Source organism: Oncorhynchus gorbuscha, linkage group LG07 (assembly GCF_021184085.1).
Source record: "Oncorhynchus gorbuscha isolate QuinsamMale2020 ecotype Even-year linkage group LG07, OgorEven_v1.0, whole genome shotgun sequence".
NCBI classification, from domain to species: domain Eukaryota; kingdom Metazoa; phylum Chordata; class Actinopteri; order Salmoniformes; family Salmonidae; genus Oncorhynchus; species Oncorhynchus gorbuscha.
In genome coordinates, this window is record NC_060179.1 from 43,756,051 (window position 1) to 43,781,845 (window position 25,795).

The 25,795-nt window shown below is 45.3% G+C and overlaps 1 protein-coding gene across 1 annotated transcript in view; it reads right to left on the minus strand.

Annotated features, from left to right (window-relative positions):
• Window positions 1-25,795, minus strand: part of LOC124038998 (SH3 and multiple ankyrin repeat domains protein 1-like) — a 64,011-nt gene that overhangs the window by 6,734 nt on the left and 31,482 nt on the right. The window contains 22 exon segments of the mRNA XM_046354893.1: window positions 2-53; window positions 171-274; window positions 7,903-8,015; window positions 8,442-8,498; window positions 8,596-8,622; window positions 8,774-8,782; window positions 9,158-9,238; window positions 9,384-9,522; window positions 9,940-10,064; window positions 10,262-10,344; window positions 16,002-16,080; window positions 16,485-16,598; window positions 16,781-16,929; window positions 17,191-17,321; window positions 17,500-17,678; window positions 22,022-22,088; window positions 22,343-22,420; window positions 22,580-22,696; window positions 23,456-23,497; window positions 23,856-24,023; window positions 24,304-24,455; window positions 24,638-24,746. Of these exon segments, the coding sequence (XP_046210849.1) occupies window positions 2-53; window positions 171-274; window positions 7,903-8,015; window positions 8,442-8,498; window positions 8,596-8,622; window positions 8,774-8,782; window positions 9,158-9,238; window positions 9,384-9,522; window positions 9,940-10,064; window positions 10,262-10,344; window positions 16,002-16,080; window positions 16,485-16,598; window positions 16,781-16,929; window positions 17,191-17,321; window positions 17,500-17,678; window positions 22,022-22,088; window positions 22,343-22,420; window positions 22,580-22,696; window positions 23,456-23,497; window positions 23,856-24,023; window positions 24,304-24,455; window positions 24,638-24,746 (2,175 nt within the window).

A 25,795-nucleotide genomic window follows, 5' to 3' on the forward strand; every position in this document is an offset into this window, starting at 1 on the left:
GGCCAGTTTCATAGCCGGGGTGTGAAGGGACTGCCTCTCCTCCTCCGTCACACCTGAAACGGGCACACTGTTACACAGACTATCTGGTTGGAAAACAAAGTTAATTTACAACAGTCAGAATGTGGCTTTTTGACAGTAACCTTCATAGTAATTGTATCGGTAGGACTTACCAATAGATTTCTGTCGCAACATTACTCCATGCGGATGGCCGGGGGGGATACTGACCCTGGTTGAAGCCAGGCGGCATTACACCAACCAACTGGTCATGACTTGGCTTAATGTATTGCAAGACACACAAAGAAGAAAGACACACAGGGAGGGATGTGGAGAATGGGAAAAAGTGAAGTGATTACACTTGCATTGAGAGTAAAAGTGATATAGCGCAATATGGAGAAAGCAAAAAGTGAATATCCTAGGCTGTGAGGTCTATTTCACATCCAGCATTGCAGACACAGTCCCTGAATTCAGGGTATGATCCCTAGGGTCAGTAGGTTCTGCAAGTACAGTCATGGTATGTGGCCCGCTACCGAGGACTGTGGGCTCGCCTTCTCTGTGGCCGAAGTGGGTAAGATATTTAAACGTGTTAACCCTCGCCGGGCTGCCGGCCCAGACGGCATCCCTAGCCGTGTCCTCAGAGCATGCACAGACCAGCTGGCTGGTGTGTTTATGGACAGTTTCATTCTCTCCGTATCCCAGTCTGCTGTCTCTACGTGCTTCAAGATAGCCGCCACTGTTCCTGTACCCAAGAAGGCAAAGGTAACTGAACTAAATTACTATCGCCCCGTAGCACTCACTTCTGTCATCATGAAGTGCTTCGAGAGGCTAGTCAAAGGTCATTTCACCTCCACCTTACCTGACACCCTAGACACACTTCAATTTGCTTACCGCCCCAATAGGTCCACAGACGATGCAATCGCCATAACACTGCACACTTCCCTATCCCATCTGGACAAGAGGAATACCTATGTAAGAATGCTGTTCATTGACTATAGCTCAGAATTCAACATCATAGTACCCTCCAAGCTCATCATTAATCTTGAGGCCCTAGATCTCAACCCCGCCCTGTGCGACTGGGTCCTGGACATCCTGACTGGCCTCCCCAGGTGGTGAAGGTAGGTAACAACATCGCCACTTCCCCGCCTGTACTCCCTATTCACCCATGACTGCGTGGCCATGCACGTCTCCAACTCAATCATCAAGTCTGCAAACGACACAACAGTAGTAGGCTTGATTACCAACATCGACGAGATAGCTTACAGGGAGGAGGTGAGGGCACTCAGAGTGTGGTGTCAGCAAAACAACCTCTCACTCAACGTCAACAAAACAAAGGAGATGATCGTGGACTTCAGGAAACAGACGAGGAGCACCCCCTGATCAACATCGACGAACAAACTGAAATGGTCCACCCACAGAGACAGTGTGGTGAAGGCGCAACAACCTCAGGAGGCTGAAGAAATTTGGCTTGTCACCTTAAAGCCTCACAAACTTTTACAGACGCACAATTGAGAGCATCCTGTCAGGCCGTATCACCTCCTGGTACTGTTATGCAGGTGAATGAGGACCCAAAAGCGACTTGGCGAAAACAGAGTCTTTAATCCAGTAAAGGAAATATGCAATACTCCTAGACAAATCGGAGCGGTAAATAAAGCATAAAAAACAATTCCACTCGTAATGACGAGAACAGACTGGAGACTCGATCATAAACTGTAGGTTGCCTCGGGAAGGCACTTGACCGTAGCAGACTCAGACACCTGCTCACCACGCAGCATCTGAGGGAAACACGACACGACAGGGCGATACAAAGACACAGCACGGTGAACAATATACAAGGATCCGACAGGACAGAAACGGAAAACAAGGGGAGAAATAGGGACTCTAATCAGGGGAAAAGATAGGGAACAGGAGTGGAAAGACTAAATGATTGATTAGGGGAATATGAACAGCTGGGAGCAGGAACGGAACGATAGAGAGAAGAGAGAGAGGGAGGGAGAGAGAAAAAAGGGAACGAACCTAAAAAGACCAGCAGGGGGAAAACGAACAGAAGGAAAAGCAAAATGACAAGACAATATAAGACAAAACATGACAGTACCCCCCACTCACCGAGCGCCTCCTGGCGCACTCGAGGAGGAATCCTGGCGGCAACGGAGGAAATCATCAATCAGTGAACGGTCCAGCACGTCCCGAGACGGAACCCAACTCCTCTCCTCAGGACCGTAACCCTCCCAATCCACTAAGTATTGGTGACCCCGTCCCCGAGAACGCATGTCCATGATCCTACGTACCTTGTAAATAGGTGCGCTCGACAAGGACGGGAGGGGGGAGGGAAGACGAACGGGGGTGCGAAGAAAGGGCTTGACACAGGAGACATGGAAGACAGGATGGACGCGACGAAGATGTCGCGGAAGAAGCAGTCGCACAGCGACAGGATTGACGACCTGGGAGACACGGAACGGACCAATGAACCGCGGAGTCAACTTACGAGAAGCTGTCGTAAGAGGAAGGTTGCGAGTGGAAAGCCACACTCTCTGGCCGCAACAATACCTTGGACTCTTAATCCTACGTTTATTGGCGGCTCTCACAGTCTGTGCCCTGTAACGGCAAAGTGCAGACCTCACCCTCCTCCAGGTGCGCTCACAACGTTGGACAAACGCTTGAGCGGAGGGAACGCTGGACTCGGCAAGCTGGGATGAGAACAGAGGAGGCTGGTAACCCAGACTACTCTGAAACGGAGATAACCCGGTAGCAGACGAAGGAAGCGAGTTGTGAGCGTATTCTGCCCAGGGGAGCTGTTCTGCCCAAGACGCAGGGTTTCTGAAAGAAAGGCTGCGTAGTATGCGACCAATCGTCTGATTGGCCCTCTCTGCTTGACCGTTAGACTGGGGATGAAACCCGGAAGAGAGACTGACGGACGCACCAATCAAACGACAGAACTCCCTCCAAAACTGTGACGTGAATTGCGGGCCTCTGTCTGAAACGGCGTCTAACGGGAGGCCATGAATTCTGAACACATTCTCGATGATGATTTGTGCCGTCTCCTTAGCGGAAGGAAGTTTAGCGAGGGGAATGAAATGTGCCGCCTTAGAGAACCTATCGACAACCGTAAGAATCACAGTCTTCCCCGCAGACAAAGGCAGACCGGTAATGAAGTCTAGGGCGATGTGAGACCATGGTCGAGAAGGAATGGGAAGCGGTCTGAGACGACCGGCAGGAGGAGAGTTACCTGACTTAGTCTGCGCGCAGTCCGAACAAGCAGCCACGAAACGGCGCGTGTCACGCTCCTGAGTCGGCCACCAAAAGCGCTGGCGAATAGAAGCAAGAGTGCCTCGAACGCCGGGATGACCAGCTAACTTGGCAGAGTGAGCCCACTGAAGAACAGCCAGACGAGTAGAAACAGGAACGAAAAGAAGGTTACTAGGACAAGCGCGCGGCGACGCAGTGTGCGTGAGTGCTTGCTTAACCTGTCTTTCAATTCCCCAGACTGTCAACCCGACAACACGCCCATAAGGAAGAATCCCCTCGGGATCAGTAGAAGCCACAGAAGAACTAAAAAGACGGGATAAGGCATCAGGCTTGGTGTTCTTGCTACCCGGACGGTAAGAAATCACAAACTCGAAACGAGCGAAAAACAACGCCCAACGAGCTTGACGAGCATTAAGTCGTTTGGCAGAACGGATGTACTCAAGGTTCTTATGGTCTGTCCAAACGACAAAAGGAACGGTCGCCCCTCCAACCACTGTCGCCATTCGCCTAGGGCTAAGCGGATGGCGAGCAGTTCGCGGTTACCCACATCATAGTTGCGTTCAGATGGCGACAGGCGATGAGAAAAATAAGCGCAAGGATGAACCTTATCGTCAGACTGGAAGCGCTGGGATAGAATGGCTCCCACGCCTACCTCTGAAGCGTCAACCTCGACAATGAATTGTCTAGTGACGTCAGGAGTAACGAGGATAGGAGCGGACGTAAAACGTTCTTTTAGAAGATCAAAAGCTCCCTGGGCGGAACCGGACCACTTAAAACACGTCTTGACAGAAGTAAGAGCTGTGAGAGGGGCAGCAACTTGACCGAAATTACGAATGAAACGCCGATAGAAATTAGCGAAACCTAGAAAGCGCTGCAACTCGACACGTGACCTTGGAACGGGCCAATCACTGACAGCTTGGACCTTAGCGGAATCCATCTGAATGCCTTCAGCGGAAATAACGGAACCGAGAAAAGTAACGGAGGAGACATGAAAAGAGCACTTCTCAGCCTTCACGTAGAGACAATTCTCTAAAAGGTGCTGGAGAACACGTCGAACGTGCTGAACATGAATCTCGAGTGACGGTGAAAAAATCAGGATATCGTCAAGGTAGACAAAAACAAAGATGTTCAGCATGTCTCTCAGAACATCATTAACTAATGCCTGAAAAACAGCTGGCGCATTGGCGAGACCAAACGGCAGAACCCGGTACTCAAAATGCCCTAACGGAGTGTTAAACGCCGTTTTCCACTCGTCCCCCTCTCTGATGCGCACGAGATGGTAAGCGTTACGAAGGTCCAACTTAGTAAAGCACCTGGCTCCCTGCAGAATCTCGAAGGCTGATGACATAAGGGGAAGCGGATAACGATTCTTAACCGTTATGTCATTCAGCCCTCGATAATCCACGCAGGGGCGCAGAGTATCGTCCTTTTTCTTAACAAAAAAAAACCCCGCCCCGGCCGGAGAGGAAGAAGGCACTATGGTACCGGCGTCAAGAGACACAGACAAATAATCCTCGAGAGCCTTACGTTCGGGAGCCGACAGAGAGTATAGTCTACCCCGAGGAGGAGTGGTCCCCGGAAGGAGATCAATACTACAATCATACGACCGGTGAGGAGGAAGGGAGTTGGCTCGGGACCGACTGAAGACCGTGCGCAGATCATGATATTCCTCCGGCACTCCTGTCAAATCGCCAGGTTCCTCCTGAGAAGTGGGGACAGAAGAAACGGGAGGGATGGCAGACATTAAACACTTCACATGACAAGAAACGTTCCAGGATAGGATAGAATTACTAGACCAATTAATAGAAGGATTATGACATACTAGCCAGGGATGACCCAAAACAACAGGTGTAAAAGGTGAACGAAAAATCAAAAAAGAAATAGTCTCACTGTGGTTACCAGATACTGTGAGGGTTAAAGGTAGTGTCTCAAATCTGATACTGGGAAGATGACTACCATCTAAGGCGAACATGGGCGTAGGCTTGTCTAACTGTCTGAAAGGAATGTCATGTTTCCGAGCCCATGCTTCGTCCATGAAACAACCCTCAGCCCCAGAGTCTATCAAGGCACTGCATGTAGCACCCGAACCGGTCCAGCGTAGATGGACCGACATAGTAGTACAGGATCTAGATGGAGAGACCTGAGTAGTAGCGCTCACCAGTAGCCCTCCGCTTACTGATGAGCTCTGGCTTTACTGGACATGAATTGACAAAATGTCCAGCAAGTCCGCAATAGAGGCACAGGCGGTTGGTGATCCTCCGTTCCCTCTCCTTAGTCGAGATGCGAATACCTCCCAGCTGCATGGGCTCAGTCTCTGAGCCAGAGGAGGGAGATGGTTGCGATGCGGAGCAGGGAAACACCGTTGACGCGAGCTCTCTTCCACGAGCTTGGTGACGAAGATCTACCCGTCGTTCTATGCGGATGGCGAGAGCAATCAAAGAGTCCACACTGGAAGGAACCTCCCGGGAGAGAATCTCATCTTTAACCACTGCGTGGAGTCCCTCCAGAAAACGAGCGAGCAGCGCCGGCTCGTTCCAGTCACTAGAGGCAGCAAGAGTGCGAAACTCTATAGAGTAATCCGTTATGGATCGATCACCTTGGCATAGGGAAGCCAGGGCCCTAGAAGCCTCCCTACCAAAAACTGAACGGTCAAAAACCCGAATCATCTCCTCTTTAAAGTTCTGGTAATTGTTAGAACAATCAGCCCTTGCCTCCCAGATAGCTGTGCCCCACTCTCGAGCCCGGCCAGTAAGGAGTGATATGACGTAAGCAACCCGAGCTCTCTCTCTAGAGTATGTGTTGGGTTGGAGAGAGAACACAATATCACACTGGGTGAGAAAGGAGCGGCACTCCGTGGGCTGCCCGGAGTAACAAGGTGGGTTATTAACCCTAGGTTCCGGAGGCTCGGCAGACCAGGAAGTAACAGGTGGCACGAGACGAAGACTCTGGAACTGTCCAGAGAGGTCGGAAACCTGAGCGGCCAGGTTCTCCACGGCATGACGAGCAGCAGACAATTCCTGCTCGTGTCTGCCGAGCATGGCTCCTTGGATCTCGACGGCAGTGTTACGAGCGTCTGTAGTCGCTGGGTCCATTCTTTGGTCGGATCCTTCTGTTATGCAGGTGAATGAGGACCCAAAAGCGACTTGGCGAAAACAGAGTCTTTAATCCAGTAAAGGAAATATGCAATACTCCTAGACAAATCGGAGCGGTAAATAAAGCATAAAAAACAATTCCACTCGTAATGACGAGAACAGACTGGAGACTCGATCATAAACTGTAGGTTGCCTCGGGAAGGCACTTGACCGTAGCAGACTCAGACACCTGCTCACCACGCAGCATCTGAGGGAAACACGACACGACAGGGCGATACAAAGACACAGCACGGTGAACAATATACAAGGATCCGACAGGACAGAAACGGAAAACAAGGGGAGAAATAGGGACTCTAATCAGGGGAAAAGATAGGGAACAGGAGTGGAAAGACTAAATGATTGATTAGGGAATAGGAACAGCTGGGAGCAGGAACGGAACGATAGAGAGAAGAGAGAGAGGGAGGGAGAGAGAAAAAAGGGAACGAACCTAAAAAGACCAGCAGGGGGAAAACGAACAGAAGGAAAAGCAAAATGACAAGACAATATAAGACAAAACATGACAGGTACGGCAACTACACTGCCCACAACCGCAAGGCTCTCCAGAGGGTGGTGCGGTCTGCACAACACATCACCGGGGGCAAACTACCTGCCCTCCAGGACACCTATAACACCTGATGTCACAGGAAGGCCAAAAAGATCCTCAAGGACAACAACCACCCGAGCCACTGCCTGTTCATCCCGCTACCATCCAGAGGTCAGTACAGGTGCATCAAAGCAGGGACCGAGAGACTGAAGAACAGCTTCTATCTCAAGGTCATCAGACTGTTAAACAGCCATCACTAACACAGAGACTGCTGCTTACATACAGACTTGAAATCACTGGCCACTTTAATAATGTTTACATATCTTGCATTACTCATCTCATATGTTATACTGTATTTTATACCATCTATTGCTTCTTTCCTATGCCGCTCTGTCATTGCTCATTCATATATTTATATGTATATATTCGTATTCCATTCCTCATTTAGATTTGTGTGTATTAGGTAGTTGTGGAATTGTTAGATTACATGTTAGATATTACTGCACTGTCGGAACTAGAAGCACAAGCATTTCGCTACACTCGCAATAACATCTGCTAACCATGTTTATGTGACCAATAAAATTTGATTTGAGTTGATGGTAGAGCATTTATTTTTATTTTTAAATTGAGCCTTTATTTAACCAGGAGAAGCCCATTGAGACCCAGAGTCTCTTTTTCATATGAGACCTGGCAAAGAAGGCAGCAACAATCATTACATTACAGAATTAAAACAATACAACAATACAATACAATTCATCCACATGATCCAGCCTAAAATAAGCATTTTACACTCCTCTGCAACAGCCTCCCATCAAAAATGTAATTTATTCAAATCAAAACAAATCAAATTGCATTAGTCACATGCAGCGAATTAAACAGGTGCAGACCTTACAGTGAAATGCTTACTTACAAACCCTTAACCAACAATGCCGTTTTAAGAAAGCACTAACAACAGTGGCACTAACAATGCTGAGAATGATGCAGTACCTCATTGGGGGCGATGCTCTTGGTTCGTTCTCTCTTCCCCCCGTGACCCCGCTGCCCCTGTCCGTCTGACGCAATCGTGTGCTGAGCTGCTGCCAGGATCTCATCCAGTTTATCTGACAGACAGAGAGAGTTTGTGCGTATGTATGTGTGAGAGAGAGGGAGAAAAGGGGGGAGAGAGATAGAGAGTGTGTGTGTGTGTGTGTGTGTGTGTGTGTGTGTGTGTGTGTGTGTGTGTGTGTGTGTGTGTGTGTGTGTGTGTGTGTGTGTGTGTGTGTGTGTGTGTGTGTGTGTGTGTGTGTGTGTGTGTGAGAGAGAGAGAGAGGGAGAGGGAGAGGGAGAGAGAGAGAGGGAGAGGGAGAGAGAGAGAGAGAGAGAGAGAGAGAGAGAGAGAGAGAGAGAGAGAGAGAGAGAGAGAGAGAGAGAGAGAGAGAGAGAGAGAGAGAGAGAGAGAGAGAGAGAGAGAGAGATCAAAAGCATAAGAATATGAAAAGCAAAGACGGCCTCTTGAAACACAAAAGGGGTCAGGGGTCAGATCTTACTTAGTGCCATTTGATAGACTGTCCTCTTCTTATCAGGCACCTGGGAGGACTCATACTCTGGAAAGCAGAGGCAGTGTATTCATAGGACCCTCGCAGACTGATTTTGAATGGGGGCTTAAGGGCTGAGGAAAGTAATGATAAGCGAGACATTCACCTGCTTTCTTTTTCCACGGAGAGGCAGCTGCAGCATATTAGAGAAAAGAAGGGCAATCATATTATGCTATGACAGTATACCGAGGCTGCTGTAATATCACAAAATAACATGAATGAACCCAGTACATACTTTAACACTGATGATGACAATGATGATACACAACTCAACCTTTTCCCACCTTTCTCCACTGTTAGTCATCCATTTGATTTAGCCGAAAAAGAAGAAAAAGGAGCAGAGGTTATATTATGCCGTTGCTTACTGTAGCGTTTCCAGAATGTGAACAATTCTCTATCTTTCCCATACAGGGCACATTTCCATACATTCACTTGAAAGAGGACATGTATCTCCATAGTATAGTCCTCCTCATCAAGCCATTGGTAAATAGAAAAAGGATCCTTACCTATACCAGTTAAATCCCCAAGGCTCTCTGCATCAACTCACTTAATATTTCATGGACTTTTTCAATCATTTTTTTCTATGGGTCAGAATGTGCACAATCCTTTTCCTTTCCTTTTCTCCATGGTTTTCATGCTTCTCCACCCTCCTTCTTCAATTGTCTTACCCATGTCTTCCAGCTCTAATGTCATTGATTTGGAGCGCAGGGCAATGGCAGGAGGAGTCAGCCTCTTAGCCTGCTGGGGGACTGCCAAAGGAGAAGGACCAAACACGCACTTACTTTCTGACTAGTGTGTTATAAACATACTCTCATTGCAAACAATCATTACTGTTTACTACTATGCTATAAACATGAATTGCATAAATGACACAGGACAAACTCAAAAGTATACCTTTCTTCCTGGGGTTGGTGTCCTCCATCTCCGGGTTGCGGGCCACCATGACAACCTTGACCATCAGAGTGTTGCCACCTTGTCTGATCATGTTGACCACCTGCCTGTGGCCCACCTTCACGACATTGTGACCATTGACCTACACACGCACAGACACACGCGCACGCACGCACGCACGCACGCACGCACGCACGCACGCACGCACGCACGCACGCACGCACGCACGCACGCACGCACGCACACACGCACACACACACACACACACACACACACACACACACACACACACACACACACACACACACACACACACACACACACACACACACACACACACACACACACACAGAGAGAGAGAGAGAGAGAGAGAGAGAGAGGGAGCGAGAGATAACACTGGCTGGCAACAAGACTAAACTGTCTTACTGCACTGTTTGAGTTCAAACTCAAAGCAAATAAAAAAATCTACAATTTGATAGTCAGTACAAAAGTTGATCCCATGTTGATTTCCAGTCCTGCATAAACTCTCAGAATGACAAGCCTTTCCAGGGATCCATACCTCAATAAGGAAGTCCCCCATCCTTAGGCCAGCCCTCCAGGCCACACCGCCCTCATCCACAGACTCCAGGTACTGCAGCGCGGGGAATGCTGGGGTCGGCGTGAACTCCTCTATAGGAGTCTGGGCTGCAGAGAGACAAGTAAAGAACAAGAGGATAAGGGAGAGAAGTAATACAATGGTGTTAAAGTGGAGGCAGGGAGATAGGATGGAAGAAATGGGTAAGAGGAAATGAGAGGTGAAAGTTAAATATATAGAGGGATAGAGGACTGTGGAAGCTGGAGATAGGAGACATCCAGGGATATTTCGGAGGACAGGCACTCACCTTTGGCTCCCCGAAGCACAAAGCCAAAGCCCTCATTGTCTTTCTTCTGCAGGAGCACTGTCTTCTCCTTAATGATGTAGTCACTTAGAGAGAATAAGGAGGAAGGGGAGGAGGGAGGGAGGGGGGGCGAATGAGCAAGAGAGAGAGCAAGCTATATGACTTCTTGAGTAACAGAAAGCCTCATTGTCATGCAAATAAAGCATTTCTGAATCTGGGAGACAGCTATACTGCATCACATTATGAAATCACACTGCACCAAAAGATGGGGGGGCTTGAGGCATGGCATACAAAGAGCACCACCATACAAAGACACTCGTCAAACCAGGGGAGAGTCGGTGTCATGATGGGCGAGGAGGAGTGTACTGGAGAGACCTCTCCATAATCCAGCATAACGCTGACTAGCACCAGGAAGCACGTGGGAATGTACATAAAAAATGCTGCACAGACACTTCACTGTTAATGGGAACTTATAAACACACCTGTAATACTGCATTCACTTTCTTCAAGCTTTCACTGCACTAGCTAACTTGGTTTAGCTCTCATTCCACTTCTCCACTTGATGATGCACAGATAGGGATCTCTGTTTGAGTAGCAGATAGTCGTCGCTCTTCATAATGACATTTGCTGTCTTTCATCGATGGTTGACAGTTGTTATGATATGGTAGGATTAGTTTTACGGCACAGGGTTACGAGTTGGTCATTGCCCCATTGCCATGTCTGGGACTTCTGTTTGCTTGCCAGATTTATGGCTGCCTTACAGCGGCTTTCCCTCATGTAGAGCTCAGAGAATACAGGAGCCTCACTCCACAGTAGCCATATACTGTCCTACAACAACAGTGTCTCCAATTCACGCTGTAAAGCCTGCCGGGTCTCAATTCACACTGTTTTACGAGCTCAGTGCATACTGTAACCTCAGACTTAACAGCCATATACAACAACATCTCCGTTCATTTAAAGGTCTCAATTTTACACTGCTGGCCGGTCTCAATTCATGCTGTTTTGCAAACTCCATTAGGATGTCTGGCTCTTCGGTCACTGTATGACTTGTGGTTGAATCTGTTGGGTTGAAATCCTCGTGTTTTATTCCGGAGCTTCATTTTTCTGCATTAGATGCCCGGGATAAACTCAAACTGACGCCTCCAATCGACTGTGCAAATCCATCAAGGTACAACACGGCTGAGGATGAGAGTCTTTGCTTTTCTGGGAGTTGCTGAACTCGGTGTGAGCAGGCAGTCCATGGGATCCATTACAGAGCTGAAGAAACCACTGTTAACTTCTCATACTGAGGTCTACAGTTTGGACTGTCCCTTTCATCCTTCCCTTGTGTGTCGCCACACTGTCAAAGTTACGGTTTCGCCAACGCAAAAAGCCGCCTTCCATCCATCTGCTGTTCACACTTCAGTCCTTTTCTCTCATCCCGTCTCCTTCGTGCATTCCCTCTCAAAGGATACAAATCTACATGCAGCAGTGTGCTCAAATGGCTGGTTTGTATCATGTTATCCCCAAAGCAACAGAGGTGTAGGAATGACACCGTGGTTCTTTGAAATAGTCTGTACCATTTAACCCCCGTCGTTCCTGTTACATTTATATGTGCATATTGACTGCTTCTACGTTACATGAATTCACCACTGGCCAGTGTGACACTCACATATTACAGTAGACTACAGTATTACAGTAACCTACAGTATTACAGTAGCCTACAGTATTACAGTAGCCTACAGTATTAAATTAGCCTACAGTATTAAATTAGCCTACAGTATTACAGGAGCCTACAGTATTACAGTAACCTACAGTAGCCTACAGTATTACAGGAGCCTACAGTATTACAGTAGCCTACAGTATTAAATTAGCCTACAGTATTACAGGAGCCTACAGTATTACAGTAACCTACAGTATTACAGGAGTCTAAAGTATTACAGTAGCCTACAGTATTACAGGAGCCTACAGTATTACAGGAGCCTACAGTATTACAGTAGCCTACAGTATTACAGGAGCCAACAGTATTACAGTAGCCTACAGTATTACGGGAACCTATAGTATTACAGGAGCCTACATTATTACAGTAGCCTACCGTATTACAGTAGCCTACAGTATTACAGTAACCTACAGTATTTCAGGAGCCTACATTATTACAGTAGCCTACAGTATTACAGTAGCCTATAGTATTACAGGAGCCTACATTATTACAGTAGCATACAGTATTACAGTAGCCTATAGTATTACAGGAGCCTATAGTATTACAGGAGCCTACATTATTACAGTAGCCTACAGTATTACAGTAGCCTACAGTATTACAGTAGCCTATTCCTGAATCATCCTCTGTAGCTTCCAGGATTGTACAGAAGAAGCAGCGTTGTAGGCATACATACTTACATACTCATCTTCTACATTTACATACATACAATTAAACCATGAGACACAATGACATACACGCAGACACAATTCAGGGACACAGACACAGATGAACTACTCCCACAACGACACTCAACCACAGTGACACACACTGTGCCTGTGCGCTCACACCCACTTACACACTCACATGAAGGAAATCACAAACAAACCACTTAATCTGTCCACTCTCGCCCTTTCTATAAAACAATTATCATCCTATATGTTAGTGGTACAAACACAGATGGAACACACAGTTTATGAGATATGGCAATATATAGCTGACATTGCAGCGTGCTCTCAGATTACACTCAGAAATACATGAGAGGGGAGAAACAGAGATAAACATGCTGCAGTCAGAGCCTCCATTCAGTAGCCACTTCCGTCACACACAAATACACACACACACTGGAAAAAGAGGATTTCACACACACACACACACACACACACACACACACACACACACACACACACACACACACACACACACACACACACACACACACACACACACACACACACACACACACACACACACACACACACACACACACACACACACACACACACACACACACACACACACACACACACACACACACACACAAATACACACAAATACACACAAATACACACACACACAATACATAGCTTATTAATCCGCCTTTCAAATCCACGGCCTCTCTGTTGCATCTACCTCTCCCCTCTCTCCATTGTCCTCTCCTCACATCCATAGCCAGGCAATGAATGAGGAAACAGCGGCTACCTGTAAATGAACCACACGCTCCTGTTTCTGGGGCCCAGTGACGGCCACGAAGAAGAGAGGGAGAGAGAGAGAGACAGATCTCTCTCTCCGCATCCCCCCATTGCCATTTCCCCCCACCTCTCCTCCACCCCCTCCTCTCCCTCCACCTCTCGCTCTACCAGCGAGAGCACAGCCAGAGAGAGCCGCGAGAGTGGGGGAGAGGAGAAGAGAGAGAAGAGAGAGAGGAGAGAGCGAGCGAGCGCTGCCCTAGCACGTCTACACCCTGCATGCTTAAGACAGTGCGAAAGAGAGAGAGAGTAGAGAGGGAGGGAGTGAAAGAAAGAAAAGGAAAGCTACGGAGATGGTTCTCTGCGACAAGGAGAGAGAGTGCAAGAGAGAGGAGGGAGAGAACGCTGGATGTGAAAAAGGGAAGGGGGAGGGAAAGAGAGAGTGTTGGTTTAGCATAAAAGAGGTAGAGAAAAGAAATGCTTTTGCAGGTGGGGGAAGGGGGGGGTAACAGGCAGCAGGGATGCGGTGTTTACTTGAACATCCACTGACTGGTTTCTGGCAGATTCACAAACAGCTGATTTCCACTCCAGAGAGATTTCCTAATCTGCAAATACAGACACACACATGCACATAACAGCACTTGCAACATTCAAATTCGAACAAAACCCACTCAAAATTCTCATTGACATTCTCCCAAACACACAAATGCAGTGGGTAGCATCAGCCGTACATCTGGAGCTGGATCCAGTTCAAAATGCTACTGTATTACAAATCGGCCACATAACCACCACTGTACGACACACATTTCTCCATGCACTCTCTCTTCACACAGACGTCATTCACCGTCTGAGTCACTGGCCATTATTCACATAGCCAAATACCGGTGAACCTTTATTAAGCTAATAATAAGAGCTTCTTAGCACACGGCTAATGTCAGCTACACGTTGAAAGCCCAAAACCCTGGGGGCGTGGAGTCCCTCCTCACACCTGCCGATTTACTGAACGCAAGCTCATCACCTCCAAATCCCCAAGACTCATCATCAGGATGTTGTGCCGCACGCTCACACACACGTAGACATACACACACACACACACGCGCGCGCGTAGACACACACACACACACGCGTAGACACACACGCGTAGACACACACACACACGCGTAGACACACACACACACACACGCGCGCGTAGACACACACACGCGCGCGTAGACACGTAGACACACACACACACACACACACACACACACACACACACACACACACACACACACACACACACACACACACACACACACACACACACACACACACACACACACACACACACACACACACACACACACACACACACACACACACAGCACTGTTAGTCCTTATGATGCACACCACAACTGCAGATGTCTGGGGCTGGACTGCAGCTTGACGCTAGAGGATTAGACAGATGCAATGGGGGAGAAGGAATCCATCGTCAACATTTATGGCATTCTTTTTTTTAACAGTGAAAATAAGTAGGACTGAAAGGGCGAATTCGGACGGGTGATTGGTCATGTGAGTTGGGCTCCAGCCACCCTGTTCATAGACTGTTCTCTCTCATACCGCACGGCAAGCGGTACCGGAGCGCCAAGTCTAGATCCAAGAGGCTTCTAAACAGCTTCTACCCCCAAGCCATAAGACTCCTGAACATCTAATCAAAAGGCTCCCCAGACTATTTGTATTGCCCCCCTTTACACTTTTGCTACTCTCTGTTATTATCTCTGCATAGTCACTTTAATAACTCTACCTACATGTACATATTACCTCATATTACTAAGCGGTGCCGCCGCACATTGACTCTGTACGCCCCAGTTATTTTACTGCTGCTCTCTAAATATTTGTTACTTTTATTTCTTATTCTTCTTTTTTTCAAAGGTATTTTTTATTTTATTTTTTAAACTTAATTGTTGGTTAAGGCTTGTAAGTAAGCATTTTACTGTAATGTGAAATGTTGTATTGGGGCTCATGTGACAAATACAATTTGATTTGATTTGATTTTGGCCAGATGAACAAGCAGAAGTCAAGCAACTTTGTCTGCTAGATGTACAAGAAATAGAATTGAACTGACATGTTGACTTCCGTGCTTTTAGCGCCAGCATGGTCTTAAAACAGCTGCACAATAGCGTAAACACGCAATCACTTCCGGTTCACCCTACACACACGCACACCTTCCTCCAATTTCCAACCCAGAAACACGCCCATCAGAAACACCAACAAATTAGCCGATTCTAGCTGTCCACCTACACAAGTGACAAAACACAGCTAAAACATTACAGTAGATCAGGTCTAAGCTTACTGTATGTGTTCTACTGAGAATCATAAGGGCTGCAGAGCACGATGAGTACTGGGTATTCAATCTTAGCAGAGTTAGCTAGTGATTTCCCAGAGCCTCTTGTCTTCTGTTCCTTCGTTACTTCACTATTGCTCCACCCTTAGAACCTGGTGACCATGGTGACCATGTGTCCCAGGGGTAAAAAAAAAAGACTTTGCGTGAGGTCATTCATCAATACGTCTAGTCCCTGAGGGCCAGCAGATGACAAGTTTTGATCAAGTCCAGTCTTACCTGGGGCCATCCACGCCATCATATGCTCCCATGGTGACATTACGGAACAGCTTCCTCTTGGCTTTCTCACTGCGCGTCTCTGGAACCAAAAATCATGTGTCACATTTATATTAATGTGTGTTATTTGTCGTCTTTGTGTCCCCGCTATTTGTGTACTCTGTGTCTTTGTATACTTTTGTATTCCACTGCATCATCTCTGAAACACACAATGATCAAGTTGGTTGTTGTGGTGGTGTGCTATTAATGTTACTGGGTGGGTGTGATACATGCCCTACTGCATGTAACATTGTGAGGATGTCCTGCAGTCAATAGAATGTTGGCAACTGAATGAAGATAAGATGAGTCATTCAGTAAATGCGGGGTTAGCATCTGTAGAGGGATTTTGGTTGGTGTTTGTCTGAGCTGATGCAATGCGAGTGAGGATTGTGTCTGTCTGAGCACATATTGTATTTGGTTTCTATAAGGTTGCTGGTGTTGTCTCACCTGATCGATTGTCCTTACTGGGAGGACCGACCTCCTCCACACAATCTGAGGGGAACCAGCCTGTACGACCTTTCACCGTGCCCTCCCAGAACCCCCCCTCTCCAACACTCAACACTGAGAGAAGGGAGGAGAGAGAGCGAGAGCGAGAGAGAGAGAGAGAGAGAGAGAGAGAGAGAGAGAGAGAGAGAGAGAGAGAGCGAGAGAGAGAGAGAGAACAAAGAGAAGAGGGGTCATCCCAACTTTACAATCAACACAGTGGCTCTCCAAAAACCCGCTCCTCTCTGAATCTCTCTTACCTTTGACTTTGTCTCCTTTGCTGATGCTGAGCTCTTTGTCTCCGTGGGCAGTGTAGGCCCTCGTGGCCATGTACACTCGCCCTGGGACCGCACTGTACATATGCCTCATCTGACCCCCAGCTGACCCGCCACTACCCGCTGAGGTCGCACTGCAAGAGGAAAGACAGAGGAAGAGTTTGTGTATCATGGAACAACACCTGGGGATACCAGTAAGGAGATAGAGGGACAAGAAATGGCTCATGACAATGGTTTACACTATGAGAATAACATTTTTGGAAACTTTAAAGCTGGTAACAGCCCCATTGGCTGTAGACAACCAAAATGCATGTAAAAATATCACTTTTTGGATATGCACATTATATATCAATCGATTGAAATATCTACAGTCTCTCCCTCCAGTATGTTCGCACCCCTGTCTGCCGCGCTGTGGTTTGCTTTGATGCCTCTCCTCCGTGTCGCTCTGCCCTCCTCCTCGCGACGGGGAGCGGGTACGGGCCCTGGGACTGCTGGAGCTCCTCACACCCTCAGAGGCCCTGCGACCCTAGACAGAGAGGGAATACACACACACGCAGGATGAAATATAGAATTGTGTTGAGACTTACACAGACCCAAACTCACAATTCATTGGTTAACATCCCAAAGTAGCTAAGAGCACAGCTCCCCAATAAACCGTACAGTTGCAATCTCCTGCTACATCTGCGTACTGTGCCTCTATGTACCTTTCCAGGGATGGGATTGGCTCCAGCAGCCTTGTTGGATAGGGCCATGGGGTCAGGCAGGGTCATGCTGTTATCACTGTTAGCACGCAGGAGGGGGTAGGGGTGAGCCATGAGGAGAGGGAGCGTGCGTGCACTCTCTCCTCTTTTGGGAGCATACTTTGGGGATTCCAGAAAGGGCACTGAGAAAAGAGAGTCACAGGTAGGTGGAAAAACAATGAGGTTAGTGCAAGAGTTGAGAGAAAGTGGGAGGGAATACTGTGAGAGTGTGAACAATGAACAACCCAACTCGAGTGATTCGGATGCAAAGACAATCGACAAGTAACACAGATGGACTTGAACACCACATATACAACCCTCAAACTGGGCAAGCAATAATCCAAAACATCAGTTGAGGTCAACGGCCACCTCTGAACCAATAGTGTTTCTAGAAACAAAATAGTTTGTAAAATGTCTAGGGATTAGCCTCTGTATGCTGATCCAGTGCACCGCATCAAACACCATCTACCAGTGGGATAAAGCAACTTAATATGACGGCAAAAGACAACAGATCTTCTGAGTCACATGTTGATTGATGAAGCAGAACATTTATACCAAACAATGCACTGCAAAGTGATTTATAGCAGATAGCATGACAGACATACAGTACAGACACTTAGGAAGAATATTTTCCCCTTATTTTACAAATGTTCCATCCTGAGAATAAATCACTTTTCTCCCAGATAACCCGGTGTTCCCCGGAAAAAACAGAAGTGTCACTTAAATGGGCCTATGTCTGGATTTGATTAGAGCTTTGATCTAAAATTCAAGGCTGATGCTACCTGAGCCTGATGAGCCATACAGTAAATACATTTTACGAGGCCTACATCAAAAAGTACTTTTATAATCCCAAACCCCAAAAAGCCCAAATGATTGTGCCATTATCCAATACATATATGATATATAGGCTACTGCGCATTACGCTCGACAGAAAAACAGAAAAGCTTATAGATGTGGCTAGCTATATGCTCTCTCGGGTAAAGAAATTAAACAAGCTCCAGTAGGCTGATCTTTTTGAGTTTGGACTGTATTACTGTACTGTATTGTATTACTGTACTGTATTGTATTATTTGACTGGACTTACGCACATTGTTCAAAACCATGATAAAGCTGAGAGAACATGTGATTCTGGTGCAGCACATGCTGCCTAAAAAATTACTTTTAAAAAGTTGTAAAAGTTACTCAAAATTGTTTATTTTAATTTTGAAATAGGGCTTATATTTGTGTAATAAGCAGCCGCATATATACCTTCATAATATTTTCCCTAATGTTATTAGCCTGCCTAACTATTTCTCTCTCTATTGTTGCTTCAGTCGTTCGTTTCTTCTTCAGTTAAACGAAATAAGCTTTGTTGTCTTCATCATTGCAATGACACGCTTGAATAATATAGGACTAGAGTTTCCCTTCTCTTCTCAAAGATTGAATGGTTATGGGTCTGAATAAAAAACTGCTATAGTCTACCGCCATCGCGCGCTCGCTCTTCTTTCAAACTACCCATGAGTTCTATTGGCTGCTGTATTTAACTTTGAAGCAAACAAGAGCAAGCATCCCTCTTTGATTAGTCTGTTGGTAAAAGAAGCGCAACAACAACAAAAAATGTCCGGCAAGCTATTCTAGTCTAGCTTTTTCCGCATGAGACTCCAAGATCTAAGGAACGTTTTTTTAAGGTGAGGCCAGCGGAACGCAGGTGCTTGCGTATTGTGCAAGAGACCGAGGTTTTAAGTTAGAAGCGTATTTATGCATAACCCAACATTCATTAGATAAATGTTTTGGCTAATAGTAAATTGAATGTATTACCTGAAAGAGGTAGGCTAGGATATACAGTACCAGTCAAATGTTTGGACACACTGACTCATTCAAGGGTTTTTCTTCATTTGTACTATTTTCTACATTGTAGAATAATCATGAAGACATCAAAACTATGAAATAACACATATGGAATGTTAAACAAATCAAAATATATTTTGTATTTGAGATTCTTCAAATTAGCCACCGTTTGCCTTGATGACAACTTTGCATACTCTTGGCATTCTCTCAACCAGCTTCATGAGGGAGTCATCTGGAATTAATTTCAATTAACAGGTGTGCATTGTCTTCTTAATGAGTTTGAGCCAATCAGTTGTGTTGTGGCAAGGTAGGGGTGGTATACAGGGGCAAACTACCTGCCCTCCAGGACACCTACAACAAGGAAGGCTAAAAAGATCATCAAGGACAACAACCACCCAAGCCACTGCCTGTTCACCCTACTACCATCCTGTTAAACAACCATCACTAACACAGAGGCTGCTGCCTACATACAGACTTGAAATCATTGCCCACTTTAATAAATGGATCACTAGTCACTTTAATAATGCCGCTTTAATAATGTTTACATATCTTGCATCACTCCTCTCACATGTATATACAGCATTTTATACCAAATATTGCATCTTTCCTATGCCACTCTATCATTACTCATCCATATATTTATATGCATATATTCTTATTCCATTCCTTTACATAGATTTCTGTGTATTAGGTAGTTGTTGTGGAATTGTTAGATTACATGTTAGATATTGCTGCACTGTCGGAACTAGAAGCACAAGCATTTTTGCTCCACTCGCAATAACATTTGCTAACCATGTGTATGTGAACAATACAATTTGATTTGATACAGAAGATTGCCCTATTTGGTAAAAGACCAAGTCCATATTATGTCAAGAACTGCTCAAATTAGCAAAGTGAAGGTCAGTCAATCCGGAACCTTTCAAGTACTTTGAAAGTTTCTTCAAGTGCAGTCTCAAAAACCATCAAGCTCTATGATGAAACTGGCTCTCGTAAGGACCGCCACAGGAAAGGAAGACCCCGAGTTACCTCTGCTACAGAGGATAAGTTTATTAGAGTTACCAGCCTCAGATTGCAGCCCAAATAAATGCTTCATAGAGTTCAAGTAGCAGACACGTCTCAACATCAACAGTACAGAGGAGACTGTGTGAATCAGGCCTTCATGGTCGAATTGCAGAAAAAAACAACTACTAAAGGACACCAATAATAAGAAGTGAATTCCTTGGGCCAGAAAACACGAGCAATGGACATTAGACATGTGGAAATCTGTACTTTGGTCTGAATGGGTCCAAATTTAAGATTTTTCATTCCAACCACCATGTCTTTGTGAGACACAGAGTAGGATGAACGGATTATATTATGATCTCTGCATGTGCGGTTCCCACCTTGAAGCATGGAGGAGGAGGTGTGATGGTGTGATGGTGCTTTCCTGGTGAAACTGTCAGTGATTTATTTAGAATTCAAGGCACATTTAACCAGCATGGCTACCGCATCATTCTGCAGTGATACGCCATCGCATCTGGTTTGCGCTTAGTGGGACTATCATTTGTTTTTCAACAGGACAATGACCCAACACACCTCCAGGTTGTGTAAGGGCTATTTGACCAACAAGGAGAGTGATGGAGTGCTGCATCAGATGACCTGGCCTCCACAATCACTGACCCTAACCCAATTAAGATGGTTTGGGATGAGTTGGACCGCAGAGTGAAGGAAAAGCAGCCAACAAGTGCTTAGCATATGTGGGAACTCCTTCATGGCTGTTGGAAAAGCCTTCCAGGTAAAGCTGATTGAGAGAATGCCAATGTCATCAAGGCAAAGGGTGGCTACTTTAAGAAATCTAAAATATATTTTGAATTGTTTAACACTTGTTTGGTAACTACATGATTCCATATGTGTTATTTCATAGCTTTGATGTCTTCACTATTATTCTACAATGTAGAATTATTACAATGTAGAATAATAGTAAAAATAAAGAAAAACCCTTGAATGAGTAGGTGTGTCCAAACTTTTGACTGGTACTGTATATATACTGTATATGTGAATCTTGAACAGGATTATCTATCTTGGATGCAATTTGATTTGAAGACTGCTCGCGCCTGCTCTAATTTAACGCAACAATATTCAAGTGATTGGCCGTTTTAAAACTCTGCAGCTACAACAAAAAAACCCCACAAATCTTTCAAATAAAAGAACAAGGTGATGGAGATGATAAATTCTACATGCATTTGTCCTTATACCGTAGCATAGGCAATGCTGCAGTAAATGCAGGCCTACCTGTCACAAGAAAAAAAGGTTACCATGATGAGATGATTGGTCTACATGCAATATGAACTGCACTCCATACTGAGTCGGGCTGTCTGTCCACAACATGAGTGTTGATGACTGATCATGCAGAGAGCAGAGTGAAGACAGCAGAGAAGCAAGATTGAATCATTTCACATAATGTAACAGTTCCATTTCACATCATGTTGTTGATGTAAATCATTTATTATAATTGCTCAGTTTCTCGCAGTTATTTATTCCGGGAAAAGGGAGTGGTTTTGGGTAGTAAATCTCGGTAACCGAGTTCCCGCCATTCAACGCTAACAGACACTCATGCACCAAAACTCACTATCAATCACTTCCTAATCTGAAAAGACCTACGTGGAGGACCAAGACTTACCTACATCTGCATCTCTGTGGTTTTTGAGGATTTCCCCAAGTTCAAAATGGCCCGACATTACTGCTACCTTCAAAACACAGACACATGTACGCACGCATACAATTACATGCAACACTGTAACACATGCATCGGGTAAAGTAAGAGTCCCTCCAAAACAGCAAATGCCCAATTTAATAAACACTTAGCAAATAATACATTTAAAACAACTAACTGATTTCCAACTCAATGGTTTATTGACTTATAGCAAACCTGATTACATTAGGGCTAGTCGGAAGAATAAATAACTAAAGAAAACTGAAAACATTAAGTTGTTATTGATACCTGAAAGGGGGTTTGTCCATGCTTGTTCTTAATTTCCTTACTGGCCCCTCTGTAGAGCAGAACACGAACACAGCTTTCCTGATAGGCCAGAAAGACAGCCACTGTTTAACTTAATTCAGGACTAAAATGTCACACAGACATTTGAAACTCAAAAAACAGTTACTTTGAGTTCAACTTTGAATGGACACGAACACTGATTATTGTGTTGTCCCTGTATTTAAAAAAAATGATAATTACCTTATCATACAGAGCACAAATATGAAGTGCGGTGTTCCCTGAGGCATTCTGAGAAGTGGTATCTGCCCCATAGAACAGAAGGTGCTCCAAGTGCTGGGCAAAACCATTCTGGCAGGCCTTGAGAGGAGGGGGTATAAAGAAAGTATCGAAAGATTACATCACAGAAAGTATCGAAAGATTACATCACAGAGAGTATTGAAAGATTACATCACAGAGAGTATCGAAAGATTACATCACAGAGAGTATCGAAAGATTACATCACAGAGAGTATCGAAAGATTACATCACAGAGAGTATCGAAAGGGTCATCACTTCACAATCACTTGAAAATATGCAATTACTGTGCTTATTCATACAATTGTGACACGTTAAAAGACAAACAGAATAATATATAGAACTGATGAATGTCTGAACCATTGCAAATTAAGAAATTAAAACAATGTAAACAAGCTTTTGACCTTCCCCTTAACGGTTTCCGCTTTCGTTATTTGCACTTAAAATAACACAACACAAAATTAGAGAAGTAACAAAACACAGGACACTACATAAGTTAACATAAAATAAAGTAAAATAGAATGACACCACACTGGTGTACAGCAGCGCACTGAGATAGTGAGTGAATGACGCAGAGATAGCAGATGTCAGCACGAGATGGTGTCTAATGTTTATCCGCATCTCAACAGTTACATGAGATGAATGTACTGAATTGTGAAGGATCTCTGTTTCAGGAAGAAATAACTCAACTCTGCTTTCTTTCATCTTCTTTTTTTACCCCTTTGAGACCATGGAAGGTCATGCAAGGTCATGATCCTAAGAGTCACTCTTCCCCCAACTTCACAACTTGAATGGAAGTATTCATGGATTAGATGATCAGTACCTTGTGTATCTCTTGCATTCCAAATTCCTCTTCATCCCTGAGCTATGGAGAGAAAGGAAGAGAGGGAGAAAGGGAAACAACGGAAAGAGACCAGCGAGAAGGTGTCTCTCAATGGAGGAGAAAGGAGAGTGCAAAACGAGGGGTGAAAAATTTAAGACATGGACAGGACAGGATATTGAAAGTATGCTAAAAACCTAATGTACTATACCAACGTATGATAATACACAGAAGACAAACATACACAAAAATCAACACACAAAAAATATTACACATTAAAATATGATACTTCAGATTCGATTAAAGTCAAAGTCAAATACTGACATATTTACAAAACACAGTCCAAAACAATATCAACCCCCATCCTTGAGATAGGTAGCCGGACAGACAGCTAGACGGATACCTGGTGAGACTCCTCCCAGCCATTCTCATCCCTCACTCCCAGTCTGGCCCTGTAGTAGAGTAGGGTCTCGCAGCAGGAGGTGTCGCCACCTGTCAGCACTGAGTGGTACAGTGGGGTCAGGCTACATCGGTCCTTGTAGTTAGGAGATGCTCCCAGGGACAGAAGAGCCTAGCAAGGAGGGGGAAAAGACATGTTTATTAAATGCATGTTTATTTTGTGTGTGTGTGTGCGTGTGTAATCCTAGTTACCAGCAGTGCAACGTGGTGTGTGTGTGTGTGTGTGTGTGTGTGTGTGTGTGTGTGTGTGTGTGTGTGTGTGTGTGTGTGTGTGTGTGTGTGTGTGTGTGTGTGTGTGTGTGTGTGTGTGTGTGTGTGTGTGTGTGTGTGTGTGTGTGTGTGTGTGTGTGTGTGTGTGTAGTCCTAGTTACCAGCAGTGCAACGTGATTTACCAGCAGTGCAACGTGATTGTGTGCCCTGACAGCCTTGTGTACAGCTGTCAGTCCATCTCTGGTTCTAAAGTCCACATGGGCCCCACCCTGAACGAGCACCCTGATCCCCTCCACTGTCATGCCAGACTGCACCGCCACAGACAGTGGGGATTCTGAAGAAGATGGAGAGAGAGAGGAAGGAGGCAGGAAATGGAGGAACAGGGAGAGAGGGGGAGCAGAGAAAGTGTTTGAGATTAAGAGGGTTGTCAATATCTGAAATGATCATTTGACATTTGATTGAAAACAGTGTTAAAGTCATGCAGTGGCAACCCTATCAAGCTAGTGTTCAACTCACCTCCGTTGTCAGGGTCATGGTAGTTTGGGTCGAGACCTTTTTCCAGGGCTTTTGACATTTTATCTATTGATCCACTTGCAATGTAGTCCATGAACTTTTTCAGACTCACCTGCACGGAAAGAGGTTTACTGGCCAATATCAACATTTGTCTGTCATAAACCCAACTAACAAATCCAGGGAGAGAGAACGTTTTTGTAATGTTAACTGTAATGTTCCCCTAATGTTTGAGTGTCAAGTTTTCTATTAGTTAGGGGAACGTTATATCTACAGTACAGGGAGATCTAAAAGTTTTGGGACAGTGACAATTGTTGTTGTTTTGGCCCTGTACTCCAACACTTTGGATTTGAAATTATACAATGACTATGAGGTTAAAGCAGGGGTTGGAACCAAAATTATTTTCCAATAATTTAGTTCTGAACAGAACCACTATTTTTTTGTTTCCGACCAACAAAATAAAGTTCTGAACCGGTTTGAACTTCAAGACAGTACCGGTTCTTTAGATCCTTTCTGTTCCTTTTTAACCTGTCAAATCATCAGCTTTTGACATTTTCCTCACTAAATTACCTAACCAATCAGTGTGGATAGAGCAGGCAAGCTAGTTGCTTAAATGCGTGAAGGACAGACAAGTGTAGCCTATGGTGCAAGATGTGACTGAAATTTTGCAGGTGGGCATCTAGTTATGACATACATTATCTGAATTAGGTCCACAGAATTATACCTAGGAGAAGTGGCTTCTAAAGTAGGAATTTTGAATGTCCTTTGAGCTAGCTAGCTAGCTAACAAACTTGTGTGTGCAGAGCGGGACCAGAATTATACCTAGGAGGAGCGGCTTCTATGTAGAAATTTAATGTCCTTTGAGCTAGCTAGCTAACAAGCTTGTGTGTGCAGAGCGGCACCAGAATTATACCTAGGAGGAGCGGCTTCTATGTAGAAATTGTATGTCATTTGAGCTAGGTAGCTAACAAGCTTGTGTGCAGAGCGGCACCAGAATTATACCTAGGAGGAGCGGCTTCTATGTAGAAATTGAATGTCCTTTGAGCTAGGTAGCGAACAAGCTTGTGTGTGCAGAGCGGCACCAGAATTAAAAACACGTCTTACCTTTTTGTAGTTAAAAATCTTACTCCTTAACATTATTAACTGGTTCCCATGCTTTTTAAA